Raw genomic sequence first — 16,332 nt, forward strand, 5'->3', positions numbered from 1 at the left:
AGACTGAGAAAGACAAATACCACATGATCTCACTTGTACGTAGAATCTAAAGAACAGAATGAACAAACAAAACACAAATAGACTCAGAGATACAGAGAACAATCTGATGGTTGCTGGGGGGGAGGGTTGAGGTGATGGGTGAGAAAAGTAAAGGGATTAGGAATTACAAATTGGTAGTCACAAAATAGTCACAGGAATGTGAAAGACAGTATGGGGATGGCCATAATATAAAAACTATGTATGGTGTCATATGGGTACTAGACTTATTGGAGGGATCACATCATAAATTATATAAATGCCTAACCACTGTACTGTATACCTGAAGCTAATATAAAATATTGAATGTCAACTATACTTAAAAAATATATACGAGTATATATATTGTCACAGGTTGTAAAGTACAACATAGGAAATATAGTCAATGGTATTGTAATAGCTATGTATAGTGCCAGATGGGTACTAGACTTGTTGAGATTATCACTTTGTGAGGTTTGTAAATGTCTAATCATTATGCTGTTTGGTACACCTGAAATTAAAAGAAAAAAAGCAACACACATATGCACAGGAGGTATGTACAAGAAAGTTCAGTAGGCATGGTTTCTAATAGGGAAAAAATGCCAAGTATCATAGGAGGATGGCTGTGTTAGCTGTAGTGTACACTGAAATATAATGCAGCCATTAAAGAGAAGAGCAGAGACAGATCTCTATGACATATTGTTGGGTGAAAAAAGCAAGTTGCAGAAAGATATCAATAGGGTATGACAGATCATTTATATAGAAAACCAACACAAAATTATACTACATATCTCTATTTTATGGGGACATATGCATGGATGTAAATGCATTGAAAAGGCTCGAAGCAATAACAGTTGTCTGCCTCTCAAGAAGTGAAATGGGGACCAGTATTAAAGTCCCCAATTAGTTAAAGTTAAAAACATTAACTTTTCAGTGATGTTTATATTTTCTTACAAGGAGAAGATGTTTATTACTTCTGTAGCTTAAAATTAGTTTTTAAAAACTCCTTTAAGGGCCGGCCGAGTGGCTCAGTTGGTTAAGAGCTCGCTCAAGAGCTTGAGCTCTGAGCAACAGCGGTTCGAGTCCAGCCTGAGCTGAGCAGCCGCTGAGCTGCCAACAGGTAGCAGGATGGCTCAGCTAAAACATAAATAAATAAATAAATAAAATAAAAAATAAAAAATAAAAACTCCTTTAAGAGAAAAATGGTAACTTTACAGTGGAGAAACCTGGTAAGCATGTGATCAAGATTAACATCCCCAGTGATAAGTCATGTTGATAGCATCTGCCCCTGATATAATGTGACAAGAAGGGCACTTCCCCTCTGGGGTGTTCTTTCCCCAAACCTTAACTCCAGTATAATCATGAGAAAAACATCAGACAAACTCAAATTAGGGAATGTTCTACAGGATGCCTGGCCAGTATTCCCAAAGACTGTCAAGGTCATGATAAACAAGGAAAGACTGAGAAACCGGCTCAGACCTGAGAAGACTGGGGAGATATGACGATTAAATGCAATGTGGTACCTTGCATAGGACCCTGGAGCCCAAAGAGGACATTATTGGAAAAACCAGTGAATTCTAAGTGAAGTCTAGTTTAGTTAACCGTAATGTGCCAATGTTGGCTTCTTAGGTGTGACAACTGTACCGTATTAATATGTTAATAACAGGAGAAACTGGGTAAGGGGGTTCGGGGGAACTCTTTGTACTATCTTTTCTGTAAATCTAAAACTATTCTAAAAGATTTATTTAAAAAAAGAAAATGAGAATTGGGGAATAGTGTGCTTTCAAAGTCTGGACACGGGTTTTATACTTGACTTTATTACTAATTATTTTGTGTGGTCTTGAGTCAGTTACTTTTTTGTGCTCAGATTCATCTGGACAATGAAGATATTTAACTAGAAAATCTCTAAGGTTCTTCTCTTCCCTAAAATTCTGTTTTGTAATTTTTTCAAAATAAATATTAACATAGTACTTTCAAAATGGCAGACAGGATAATACATTTAAAATTATGAAAACTGAACTTAGTTAACATGTAAGGCATAAAGCTCAATATGCATGGTATGATGCCATTTAAATAAAGCTATATACATATATTCTATGTTAGTAATGTATAAAGAAATAAACAAGAGCTACTCCTACAGAGTATGAATAAGAGGTCCTCTCACCTTTAATTTACATACTTTAGTACTGTTGGAATATTAGTGAACATACAAAATTAAGCTTTCTATTGAAATTTCTATAGAAATGTCTCTTAAGTTTTTATATTGAAAAAAATAAACTGCAGAAAAAGACCTAATTTTCTATGTCTACTATTTGGTAAAATTTCCTTCCATCTTACTAAGCTATGTTTTTTTTTTTTATGCTAAGCAAACAAGTAACTTAAGTATACTTTACATGTGACAGAGATAGTCACTTTAAAAGTAATTTGATCATAACATCAAAAACCTGCAGCCAAAATTCTCTAAGCTCTCTTCTTTTCCTAGCAGTTTTATTGTGTCATTTTTGGCTATAGATGAAATAAACGTTCACTGTATTAAATATTAAAAACTTGCTCCTTCAAAGGGGCCATAAGCACCTTCTATAATATTAATTCTTCTTCTAGGAGTACAAGAGAGACATAGTTCAAAATGTGAAAGTGTCTACTGTATAAATTATAATTACTCTTTTGAAAAATTAAAAGGAGAGTAGAACTCCAAAAGAAATTCAATTTTCACATTACCCGAAAAAAGGTATCAAACTTTTGAGCCTGGAAAGGACATAAAAGAGGGTAGAAATGGAAAGACTAAAAAGGAAGAAAATGCAAAATCTTCCTATCAAAGACTGATTGCTTTGATGATGGATAAATGGTGAAAAAAGGTTTGCAAAATATGCATGGTCTACATAATCCATATAAATGCTCAAGGCAAAAATCTTCTATAGCTAGTAAGTACAGAAAAAAAAATTAAAAAGTCCTAATGTGGTCTTACACCTTCTAGCTCTTGCCTAAAATATAGTTAAGTAAACAATGAAATGCTCAAAGGCAGGCTGTAAAGTGGGGGAGGTGGGGAAGGTCTAGATATGCAAAGTACATACTTTTCTGACTAAATGAAGCCATAAAAAAAAAAATCTAAAATGCAAATGAAAAGTAGCAGGTAGATAAAAGATCTGCTCTGACAATGACTGGGATATAACAAAGAAACTAGAGAAAACGTGTCAAGTATTTAACATTAAAGACAAAAGCTTTCACTCTCTAAAAGCTAAAAATATGGCTAAGAAGAGAACCAACTCATCATAATTTCCAAATTCAGCCTAAAACATTTCCCATTTCAAATAAGCTTTTGAAATTTATGGCATATTAAAGACTTTCCTTTTTACAGATTACCTGGTAGGTAATATCCCAAGAAATATATCATGCTTTACACAATTAGTGCTATTTTCCTGCCAATCTAGCTTCACTTTCCACAAAAGACAAGAAAATAACTGTGCAAAAAGTAATAGCAAGGTTCTCTGCACTTATTTGAGATGGGAAAATTGGGATGGTGTTTATTTTTAGTCAGAACACTTTGAACTGCACTCACCTGCTCCAAATAGTTCTTTGTGGACCTCTAATACCACAGCAACACCAATATTATCTTTCGTCATCACTCTGTTCAGCATAGCTTCGGATCCGTCTGAATTCGCCATTGCCACTTGGTTAAATTCCACTGTATGCTTCTGCACCAATGTAAATCTAAAAGGTAAAATGCATTATTATTATTATATTAGGTACTTCCATATCATGCTAAAAGACATTAACGAAGGGAACACAAGACACAGACACTACTCAGTCTCTCTCATCATTTTCCAGCTGCAAGGGGCCAGGTGATACAGTTGAAATTTAAGAAGTCTGATTACCGTGAAAACTTTCTTGGAAGCACCACCAAGTAGTAAAAATGGCATATATATCCCTTTGCCCTTTTACAACTTTTTCCATGTGGTGAGAAGCAGGAGGGCGAAAGCCAACCCATTATGGATGGGGAAGCAGCTGAACCAGTTCTGGGCTGCCATTTCTGGGCTTCTTGTGTGAGAAAATTACCCTTCTCTCATTTCTTTAAGCTACTGTTGGGATTTTCTGGTATTTAAAAGTGAACACAACCTTAACTGAATCAGCAAGTTAATGAGAAAGAACAGAATAAAATCTACCTACCCAGTTTTATTCTTACCACATCAAGAGATTTGTCAAGAAAATGCAAGGACACGCCCTTATCTCAGCTAAGGAGAAGCCAATTTTTCCAACTGTCTAACTAGAAAGCTGGAATTGGATGTATGTCCATGTTCAGAGAAACAGATTCTGTAAGATGAAGAATGACTCTCTCTGTGATTATAGCTTCTGAACTAATATTTTCTTTCCTTAATGCCAAATTAAGTATTGTAGAGTTACAGAATTTAATATAATTCAGCTTAGCACTGACATTTAATAGTAGCATGACTTTGGTCAAGCCATTTAATCTCATTCAGCCTACTTTTAGTTTGTGAAATATTTATAAATGACTCAAAACTACTAAATACAGAGAGGGTGCCAAAAAATGTATACACATTTTAAGAAAGGAAAAAAATATATTAAAATTGTAATACTCAATATATACTGATAACAAAAGATGAATACAAGTTATGTGTATACTTTTTTTGGCACCCCCGGTATACCATCTACTTTTCACTAGGTGTTATAGTGGAGAGAAGACATCTTGTTCTTATAACAGCTGCACCCCCCATCCTCCCGCACACACACACACCCCCCGCACACACACACTTTCCTCCCAACTTTGAAACAGAAGCATGCACACATTCCTGCAGAAATATTGACTAAAATCTTACTATGAGACAGGGCACTGTGGTAGGTGAAACAATACTCCCAGCTCCATTTCTAAACGTCTCAGATGCCCGCTGAGAAGAGTAAAAGTTGGTTCAAGAGCCTATTTCTAACCCAGAGTGATTAAAGGAGTGTAATTTCCAACGTCTAAAGAGGTGACTTTTAAACTAAACAGGAAGGATGAGGAGTTACCAGGGTGAAGAAAGGAATTAAGAACATTCCAGGTAGAGGAAGAAGTGAAAGGCCCTGAGGCACCAAACAGCTCTGTATGTTTACAGGTTAGAAAACAATGAAAGGGTATGAAATGATGTTGGAGATAAGAGGAAGGTTCTAAGCAAGGACACATTATTTGATTTATATATTTTAAGATCACTCCAGCTGCTTTGTGGAGAATAGATTACAGGAGCTAGAGTGATAATTGTGAGACCAATTAGAAAGTTTTTGAGGTTTGGATAACAGTTGATGGTGGCTTAGACGAAGGCAAGAGAAGTAAAGAGGAGTAGGCAGATTCAAAATATGTTCTATTGGTAGAACTAACTATCCTCCATGTCAGGCTTATTCAAATGTCTTTAAGCAGAATACCTTCTTCAAATAATTTCTGGTAAGATTCCCATATATAAAACATATCAAAGCAGTATTATGCTTGAATAAATCAATAACTAAAAACAATGGATCTGTTTTGATGAATATAAAAATTTGAAATCAGAGAGTACAGATCATAATTATAGTTTTATATCAGTCTCAGTGTCTGATTTCTTTATGTATTTTGTTTTGGTTATATGGTATTAATAAAAATCCTGATTCATATTGACACACAGATACAAGTGATAATTAACTGGTCTTGAACTCAGAAAAAGCAAGCAAGCAGGCAAAAACTCGATTCAGAGGTCTGCATTAAAACAAGTCAACTAAGCAGTACATTAGGGAAATGTTACTGATTTCCAAAGTGTTAAAATTTGGTATTTGAAATATTTGAGTGAACATGTTATTTTTAAATTACAGTTCAACTATTTGTATTTAATTTTTAAAATACTTTATAAATACAGAACTCTTAGGCTTATTTATAGGAATCCAGGGTTCTGTAGGGAAGTCTGAAAATCCTGCTTAATAGCAACGTTTTTAGTATTGGAATATTTTACTTCTATCAAAGTAAGGCCACTATTTGGGGTGGGGGGTGTATTTAATTATTATCTATTATCTAATAAGTAAAATTTGTTTTCCTGTGTCTTTCTTCCATTAATCTTAAATCTAGGTCTTTTCTTTAAAGGAATACAGAGTAAATCTAATTTCTCTTCCACTTGACACTACAGTTGACTATTGAACACAGAGGTTAGGGCCACTGATCCCCAGCACAGTTAAAAATCCATGTATAACTTTTGTCTTCCGCAAAACTTTAGTTGACTCTCAGTATCTACAGGGAACTGGTTCCAGGACCCACATGGATACCAAAACCCATGAATGCTCCAGTTCCTTATATAAAATAGTGCAGAGCAATGAATATAGTCGGCCCTCTGTATCCACGGATTCCCCCAACCACAGATCAAAAATGCTATTTGAATACTGTTTGAAAATACTGGCTGAATCCATGGATGCAAAACCCGGGGATAAGAAGGGCCTAATGTACATTTATTAAAAATAACCCATATATAAGTAGACCCATGCAGTTCAAACTCCTGTTGTCCAGGGGTCAACTATACTTTAAATATACTTCCCAAGTCTTTTCTAAAAAAAAAAAAAAAAAAATCAGTTCCTTATATGATATAATATGGTATAAGACAGTTCTTCATTTGAACATCTCAAGTTTACCCAAAGGTGCAGTACCTAGAACTGGGCATAAATTAACTACTTCCTTCTTCATTTTGGACTGTATTTTTGTTAATAAAAACTGAAACTGCACTTTGGGGACAGTCATATTAATTATAAACCAAGTAAGAATTAACATATATCTAAACCTTTTTTAACTTTTTCGCTCTTAAACCAGGTCTCTTCAGTCCTGCATTTGCAGATAGATGCTTAAAAACAAATTTGGGAAAGAAACAATGATTTTATTAAGCTATATATGTTTATCATAGATATTTGGCAATAAGGAAAAACATAAAAAAAATTTAAAGTCAATGGCAACCCAACATCCTTATTAACAAGTCAATAATTTTATTCCCCCAGACTTTTCTCCATGTATATGCACACAAAATTTTTTTATACAATTAGGATAATACTCTGTAAGTTTATATTTTGGCTTATTAATGAACATTCTATCAGGGATCTTTCCATATAAAATTAAATATTCTTCAAAATCAATTTTTATAATCATATTATAGTTTACTATACAGATTCACCATAATTTATTTAACTATTCTGTATTTGGGCATTTAAGTTACTTCTGATTTGAGCTATTATAATTAATGCCACTATGAACATTTTTACATGTAAATATTTTTCTGTACTCTCAAATGATCTTATCCCTCCCTCTTTCTTTTCCTTTAATAAACTAAGAGCAGCACACTTTATTTCTGTTGAGAATCATTTCATAAGCTTCTCATTAGTTCATCCATTCAGATATTAAGAGCACTGTGAAACTTCATTCTATTTTTCCAAAAGATTAAATATCCCTGCCAGCTTTTTGGTTTTTATAAATCTTATGTGTATATATGTCTTCTCTGAAATAATAAAAATTCTCAATAGGACAGAATATTAAAAATAATAAAAGCTGCCCATTACTGAAAATCTACCTTGCATCAAGACCTGTAATGGCTTCTTCCAACATACTAGTCCTAAAATTTGCAAAAGCTTTTGCAAAAGATGGACATGGAGATATACTGCTCAGATTCCTCATCAATCCCTAAGGAATTGCTCCAGTTGAAGAGTGCTGCCCCATCCAAGGTCAAGTACTTCTGGGAGTGGCCCACATAGAAATATAAATCAAAAGTAAAAGAAAAAGGTCTGGGGATTTTGGTCCCCACTAGGTTGACTCTCACAGGCCATTTCACTTCCAAAGCTATACAGATGGGATCAGCTGAGGCTTTCAGGCCTGCAACACAACTCTCCTCCCTATGCCCAATTCTGCTTCTTCCCTGTTCCTTTCCAGATGTTGATCCCTAATAAACTCCTGAACACTAAACGAACTCAGTCTTCTTTCTAGAGAACCCAAATTGTAAGAGGCAGTATTACTATTCCCATTACAAATATGAGGAAAACTGAGCCTTGGAAATTCTTTCTGAAAAATGAAATGGTTCATTCATCTCCAATATCCTAGAACTTCTCCTATACTCCAATATTCATAATAGATTACCCATGCCAATTCCTTACTCATACTTTTGCAAAATCTTTTAATACAATGGGATATAATTATCTTGATCTGGAAACCTAACTAGTTAAGGCGGTTCAGTGACTCTTTGTTCACCAATCTCATCTTTGTGGTTTGCCAATCTCCTTTCACCTGGACTTTCTTAGCCGCTCCACTTTGAAGATAATTCTCCTTAACAGAGATCATAGATGCAAAATAGAAGTTGTACAGCTTTTTTCTCAATCATCAATTAGTGATTACACAATCCATAATGTGTCTATCTATCATTTCTTCTTTATAGTACATAGTTATTTAAAATAGCCTCCTTGTTGTCTTACCACTTTCACCAAATCTTTGCTTTTTAAAAATTTTTTTGGCAAAAATCACAGGTACATAAATTCTTTTAAAAATACATGCTTGGTTATTCACTTTCCTTCATTTAAAAAAATACATTCTTTTAAAGTGAATCCTGAACAATTACGTGATTTATTAGATGCTGCCAACTACTCCTCCAACTTCCCTCCTCACTGGTATAATTTATGATTGGATTGCCCTACTTTTGACTTTTAAAACTTCCCAATCTTCTTGAAGTATCCATTTGTTAATGTCTTTGGTTTCAAAAAGTTCAGAAAAATGAAACCAGTTTTCCTAAACAGAGTACATATGTCATTATAACTAACACTCCTTTCCTTGGAGCTTAGCGATTCTAAAGGGGACAGAGTCAAACTCTCAAGTTTTATCATTTCAGCGTTACCAATACAGTCATGCAGCGCTTAGCAACAGGAATACATTCTGAAAAATGCTTAGTTAGGCAATTCTGTCATTTCACGAGCACCATAGAAAGTTATTTACACAAACCTAGATGGTACAGCCTATTGCTCCTAGGCTACAAGTCTGTACAGCATGTTACTGCACAAAATGACACAAGATTAAACCAAGAACAATAGAAAATGGTGCAATAAAGAAACATAGTATAAACCAGATGTGTGAAGCCGCTGCATAGTTTTAAACAAAACTTTTTTTTTAAAGTACAAAGAACATACTCTTAAAATATTCATTAAAAATTACAGTATAGGAAATATATAAAGCAGTACACCATTTATTACCACTATCAGGTATTATATACTGTATATAATTGAATGGCTATCCTTTTATACGACTGGCAGTGCAGGTTTGTTCACACCAGCATCACCACAAACTTGAGTAATGCACTGCGCTACTTTATGGCAACTATGATGTCACTAAGCGATAAGAATTGTGCAGCTCCATTACAATCTTATGGGACCACCATCGTATAGGTGGTCGGTCCATCACTAACCGGAACATTATGCGGCACATGACTAGTTGAAGAACCAGAGATAGCTGATAAGTAAGGAACTAAACAAGTTCCTTATTTCCAGTAAGAATTAAATAGAACACAGATATATTGGGTTGTCAGAAAACTCATGACATATTTTGTTTATGTTTTTCAAAGGTCATTTATTTATACAAAGAACAAAATTCAATCAATGATATATTGCCCGTTTTGTTCGATAACCTTTAGCCATCTTTCAGTGAGCTTCGTAATTCCTCGTTCATAGAAGGACCTGTCTTTATTTGCGAGAAACTGAACAAGGTGCTGATTTACAGCCTCATCTGAACTGAACATTATACCACACAAGGAGTTTTGAAGAGAGCGAAACAAGTGGAAGTCTGATGGTGCAAGGTCAGGCAAGTATGGTGGGTGTGACAACACATCCCATCCAAGCTCCAATAACATTTGACGGGTGGTCAAACTTGTGAGTGGTCTTGCATTGTCACGGTGGGACACAATTCCTTTACAATAACAAACTCTGGGCATTTCTGGATGATGGATTCGTTCAAACTGTCCAATTACCAACCGTACACATTCAAATTGACTGTTTGGCTTCTTGGTAGGAGCTTGAAAAACACGACACCTTTAAAATCCCACCACACTGAGAGCATAACCTTCCTCTGATGCATGTCTGTTTTCGATGTCCTTTAAAGCGAACCATCACATTGGGACAAGACCGTTTGCACACCACATTGTTGTAAACAATCCACTTCTCATCACCAGTTACCTGACGCCTCAAAAAAAGATCATTTTCCTCACATTTAATGAGCATATTGCAGATGTTTATCCATGTCATCAAATGAACTTCTTTGAGTTCATGCAGAACCCAAATATTGAGCTTGCTTACGTATCCCAGCTTCTTCAGGTGATCATGAATGCTTCAATGATGGATGTTCAATGTTTCTGCAATCTCTCGTGTTGTGTAACGTGGGTTTGACTCCATCAATGCCTTTATTTTGTCATCAACCTTGGTGGGCCTCCCTGACCGAGGAGCATCGTTGAGATCAAAATCACCAGCATGGAATTTCGTGAACCATTGTTGGCACTGACGCTCTTGTAGAGCATTGTCACCGTAAACTTTATTCAACTTTTCACAAGCTTGACGCACATTCTTCCCTTCATGGAAGTAAAACAGTAAAAATATGGCAAAAATGCAGTTTGGTCTTCCATCTTCAACTTGTAAAATCTCCAAAACCCAACCAAATCGCTCAATTTTTTTTTAGAATGAAGCTAGAACTGTCAGCTGTCAAATGACATAGCAATAACATAGATGAGAATGACTCTAGTAATACAAAAAATGAACTAGTACTATCTGTCACAAACATGCATCATGACTTTTCCGACAACCCAGTATTTCTTGAACCTTATGAAGTTTTAAGGTACTCTGCTTTAGAAAAGGAGATTTCCAGCACTAGTACAGGTAGCTGTAATCTCCTACAACTTATCTTGTTTAATGCTTATTTTATATTACACTTATAATACATTTATAATATAGTAAGAATTATCCATATTCTATCTATAGCACCTTAACAATATTGCGTCTTACTTCCCCCTTCCACACACAACCAAATATAGTCCACTCTGCTTCTATTTTCTGTCTCATAGATTTCCATACAGGTGATATTTTGACACATAGAGTTCTTCTTCCATTCCTTCTATTAGATGTTTCTTTTGAATAAGACATACTAGTTTAGTTATTTTCCACTCATCAAGCCAAGCCATCAAGCCTTGGTAATATATAAAATCTTAAATTTGCCTCTCTATTTCAATTCATTTTATTATTCCTACTCCGTAGCTAGTACACAGTGAATTATAACTGATGCTATTTTATTTTAGCCTGAGAATTCTTCTGTACATTCACCTTTTTAAAAATCTTATTTTACAGAAGGTCAAAGGGTAAAAGATTATATATAGTGAAGAATGATATGACCAAAACTCAAAAATAGACTCCACCCTTCTTATATGATTTGATATGATTATTAGGTCGAATGTTTCAAAAACAGGAAGAACATGTTCGAAAGAGTCCCTCAAACAGAACAAAGAAGTAACTCAAGGGCTGGCCGAGTGGCGCACTGGTTAAGAGTTGGCTTGGGGCGCCAGCTCTGAGCAGCAGGAACCCGGTTCAGATCCCACATGAGGGCCAGTGACGCTGAGCCCTCTACAGCTATGATGGTGAACAACAGCTCGACCTGGAGCTGGGCTGCCATGAGTCACTGGCGTCGGCATAGGCTACAGCCCCTGCTGCAGTGGGCTGCCATGAGCTACCATGAGTGGCTTACAGCCAGCATGAGTGGTCAGCGGCCGGTGTGAGCGTCTGTGAGCCGCTGTCCAGTGGCCGGCGACCGATCTGCCACACCCGGGAAAAGCGCAATGATAACACCAACATGGGCCAGTGAAGCGACGTCCTCCACAACTAGACTGAAGAACAAAAGGACAGCAACTTGTCTGTTCCCCTTCTCTGACTCCCCAACGCTGTTCCCCTCCCCCAATTCCCCAATTTAAAAAAAAAAGTAACTCAATTTCTTACTAACTTGTGATCTAGAAGTAATTTTATGAGCTGTGATGTGATTAAATTAATGCTAGAGAGAGGACGGTGAATACCAACTATGAGCAAGCAAAATAAGACTGTATAATTTCCCTTATATGTGAAATCTAAAAAAACAGAACAAACAAAACAGAAACTAACAGATACAGAGAACAGATTGCCAGGAGAGCAAGATGGGGGGAATGGACATAAAAGGAGAAGGGGAGTAAGCCGTACAAACTTCCAGTTATAAGATAAGTCACGGGTAAGTAATGTATAGCATAGGGAACATAGTCAATAATACCGTAATAACTATGTACAGTGACAGATGGTTACTAGACTTATTGTGGTGACCACTATGTAAGGTATATAAATGTTGAATCACAAGGTTGTACACCTGAAACTAATGTAATATTGTATGTCAACTATAATTTTCTAAAAATGACAAGTAATATTCCCTCCCCCAATTCATTTATGAGCCAAAAGGAACACTGTAGTACACAGTCCAGAAGACAGCATAACCAAACGAAAGTTAACTATGACCCTTTCTGGATCACATCATGGCACTCTTAAACCTAAAGCAAAGAGAAGTTTTTATTGTATATTCAATACTATAAGATGATATAAAATATGTTCTTGGGTCCCTTTAAGTAATCATGGGAGAGACAGAAAATAATTTACTAGAAGAGAGAAGCTTAGAGAGTGGATAAAAAGGGAAGAAAAGTGGATGTACACCATCCTACCTATATTTGTACAACTCTTAACCACTGAAAGCACTGTCACTTTCTTGATCATTATCACCCCATAAGAAACCTCTGAAATTAGGTGTAACAATTATTAATCATACTGGAGAGGTAACGATACTGTGGCACAAAGCAATAATTTTATGTTCTAGATTAAATGAATGGTAAAGCTAACATTAGAAACCAGAAATCATAATTTGTTTTTTTTTTAAATCATGAAGACAAATTCTAAATGCAACCACATGACAGAAGAAATTAATGACTGAGAAACCAGTGAGACAGGGTTTTCACAACAGGTCATTTTGGGATGATACTATAACCTTTGTACGCCTTCTTCTCAAGCAAAAAACTACCTGAAAGAATACAAGAAGGAAAAGCAAGGATTTGGCCTTACCTGGTACCTCTGAGACTGAAAGAATTTAGAAAGCAGAGGCAATACAGCAAGGACTAAGCACCACAACAACCTAGTTCCCAGTCTTATTGGAAGAGACTGCCTCTTCACAGTGTAATGGTCACACTGTCCTAAAACTGTTCTCATCTTCCCCTCTCTCACTGATTTGAAACAAAGCAGGATCAGATCCAGAAGTGCTAACCTCAGGAAGAGCAAGTAAGTCTAGTGTCTAGGTCTGGTTTCATCTCCATTTTGGATTTCTTCAAATTGTGTATCTGAATCCAAGACCCCATTTCTACTAACTGCTAAGTTTATAGGATAAAACATGGTAAAAAGAAATTTAAATTTCTAAGTCTAAAAAATTTATCTATAGCAACAGTCTCGTCATATACACACACATACACAAATACATATAATTATGTATATATATATATATATATATATATATATATATGTTTTATAAAATACTTTGGACTGAAGATAATACTTGTTGAGATAAAGGACAAAGCAAAAGCTGATTTCTGGAATTTTAGCAATTGAAACTTGCATTTTCTGTCATCCTATGCACCTACCCAAAAAGTGATGTTCATATGATGACCAAAAGGTGCTGCCAAATCTTGAAGTGTCTTCTGAATCCCCAAAGGCTAAATTAAACTAGTGAGTAGGATGCAAGGGATATTTTATTCTAATACTCTAAATATTGGTAATCTTGTGTCTTCATCTTTACTAGGCAATACTCTATTCTTTCATCACAATGGATTAGAGATTTTTATTACAGCATTTTGCTAAAATACTAGTTAGATCAGTTTCCATTTACTGTTACCTACTCTGCACAACTGTTTTCAATGAAGTAAAAAAAACCTGTCATCAGTAAAGATTAGGAATTATCTGGTACTCTGATTTTAGGACAATGGGTACAGAGAATTGGAAGTCCCTTCTATAGCTATCTTTTGACTTTGTTATTTTGTTAACTATAAAAATAAATTACCTCACAAGGTAATATACAAATATAAACAAATGAGGAAATAAACCCAAAAAGGATGAGGGAATCTTTCAAGATTATACAGCTACATAAGAGAATGACATGGGTTCAAAACTGTCTCTTCTTTGCACAGTATTCTCTCTCTAATCTGGAGAGAGAACAGAATAAAGGCAGGATGGTATACTTTGTTTTTAATTCCAAATAGTATGGCATAGGATAGATTTAGCTAATATGGCATCAACAAGTATTTGGTACTGTTTAGAAGAGGTAGAATGTAATAATGTATCACACGCAAAGCCTGGATCCATGTTACTGTTGCTGGATCCATGTTACTATTTAGGCAAAAGGAGTTTAGGAAGAGAAAAAACCAAAATTATGCATCTAAGTATTTCCTATGTATTAATCTCTTAACTAATTCACAGCGTTTTTAACAATTCAAGCATTAATTTTCAAATATTCCATTTTTTAACATTTCCTAGATAACAGTTATAATTGTTAGTTCAAAATCTTAACTACCTTTAGAAAATTGTCAAAGCATTTTCTCTCATAACCATGAAGGGAATGATAAAAACTTTCTGTATTACCTTCCTTCAGGAAGAAACAATGGCAAATGGAAAAAGAGCTTGATGTTGGATGTCTCAATGTTATCAGGACTTTTAAAAAATATTATGGTGTTTCAAGGAAATCTGTGTATCAACATAGGTAACAAGATTCAAATTCGGGTCAATTTTTGCAAATGAGGTAACCTTATAAGAGGTGCAAGTAGTATTACAAGCTCAAATAAAAAGCCTAAAGATTCAGTTTAGTATAGTGGTTAAAAGCACTGAATATGAAGCCAGATTACTCTCAGTGCCTTGCTTTCCTCATCTATAAAAATGAGGAATAGCTCTATTCCTACCTCTGAGGGTTACTTTAAAAATTAAATAAGATAACCCATATAAATAAAGGCCTGACATGTTAACACTATGAAAGTAATAGCTATTGTTATTCTAAAATTTGTAAAAAAAAATAAAACAACCCATTAGAAGAATTTAGTATGTTCTGATCCCAAATATTGCAGGGCTGTGTACTAATTATTAACCAAAATGAGAATATCTCTATTAAAAATTCACATAAAATGCAGAAAAGTAGGTACAAATAAAGGAAAAGAAGTGGATCAAATATCTTTCAAACACTCTTAATTCATTTACTTAAAATAACATGCCATGCTGGTAATATGCCCAAATCAATAAACACATTTAACTGGCTTTGTTATAATAGGTATTAAACAGGAAAATAGTCATAAGCATGTATATGCTCATCCTATAAGTAGATGATTTCCTATCTAATGTATCAAACCCAAATTATTATTCATGAGATTCATTCAACCTGTATCACACTTCCACCTATTTTTCTATTGGAGATTCCTTCAAATTTCCACTCTAAAAGTGGAAGCCTTTGGGAAGCAAAAAACATTCTTCTCTCCTTTCCTCAGATTCCTCAAAAGATCTGCCTCTAACCATCACTGTAGTCACTCAACCAGTGCTCAAGTGTGTTATCGCTCTGCACCCTCACGTAGGAAATGTGGTTCTAAATCCATTGCACACAACATAATAAGCCAGTAAGAAAAATACTAAAATTACAAAGAACTACAGAAACAGAGAAATATGATGATAATAAAAACATTTCCAGGTCACTTAATGGCTTATAAAGTACCTACCCATTCATTACCTCATTTAATTCTTTAACTACCTTTGAAGTAAGTAGACTGAACAGATACTGTTTTCTATTTTATTTATTTTTTAAGATTCCATTGGAAAATTGGGGGAGGCGAACAGCATTGGGGAATCAGGGAAGGGGAACAGACAAGTTGCTGTCCTTTTGTTCTTCACTCTAGTTGTGGAGGACGTCGCTTCACTGGCGCATGTTGGTATCATCATTGCGCTCTTCCCAGGTGAGGCAGATTGGTCACCAGCCACTGGACGGCCGCTCACGGCGGCTCTTGGCAGCTCACGCTGACTGCCAGCCACTCACGGTAGCTTATGGCAGCCCACTGCAGCTTCACTACAGCCTACACCATCACCAGCGACTCAAGACAGCCCAGCTGCAGGTCGAGCTGTTGTTCACCATCTTAGCTGTAGAGGGCAGTGTCACTGGCCCTCATGTGGGATCCGAACTGGGGCCCTGCTGCTCAGAGCTGGCGTCCCAAGCCAACTCTTAACCAACGTGTCACT

At 35.6% G+C, this 16,332-nt stretch overlaps 1 protein-coding gene across 4 annotated transcripts in view; it reads right to left on the minus strand.

Moving 5' to 3' along the window:
- The window catches only part of CNOT6L (CCR4-NOT transcription complex subunit 6 like), a 103,927-nt gene that overhangs the window by 16,673 nt on the left and 70,922 nt on the right, over positions 1-16,332 (minus strand). For all 4 annotated transcript variants that reach the window (XM_019629466.1, XM_019629463.1, XM_019629465.1 and 1 more), the window contains exon 9: positions 3,572-3,723. In XM_019629466.1, the coding sequence (XP_019485011.1) occupies positions 3,572-3,723 (152 nt within the window). The remainder of the gene's footprint in view (positions 1-3,571; positions 3,724-16,332) is intronic.

This window comes from Hipposideros armiger, unplaced genomic scaffold, assembly GCF_001890085.2.
Source record: "Hipposideros armiger isolate ML-2016 unplaced genomic scaffold, ASM189008v1 scaffold_857, whole genome shotgun sequence".
Classification (NCBI taxonomy): domain Eukaryota; kingdom Metazoa; phylum Chordata; class Mammalia; order Chiroptera; family Hipposideridae; genus Hipposideros; species Hipposideros armiger.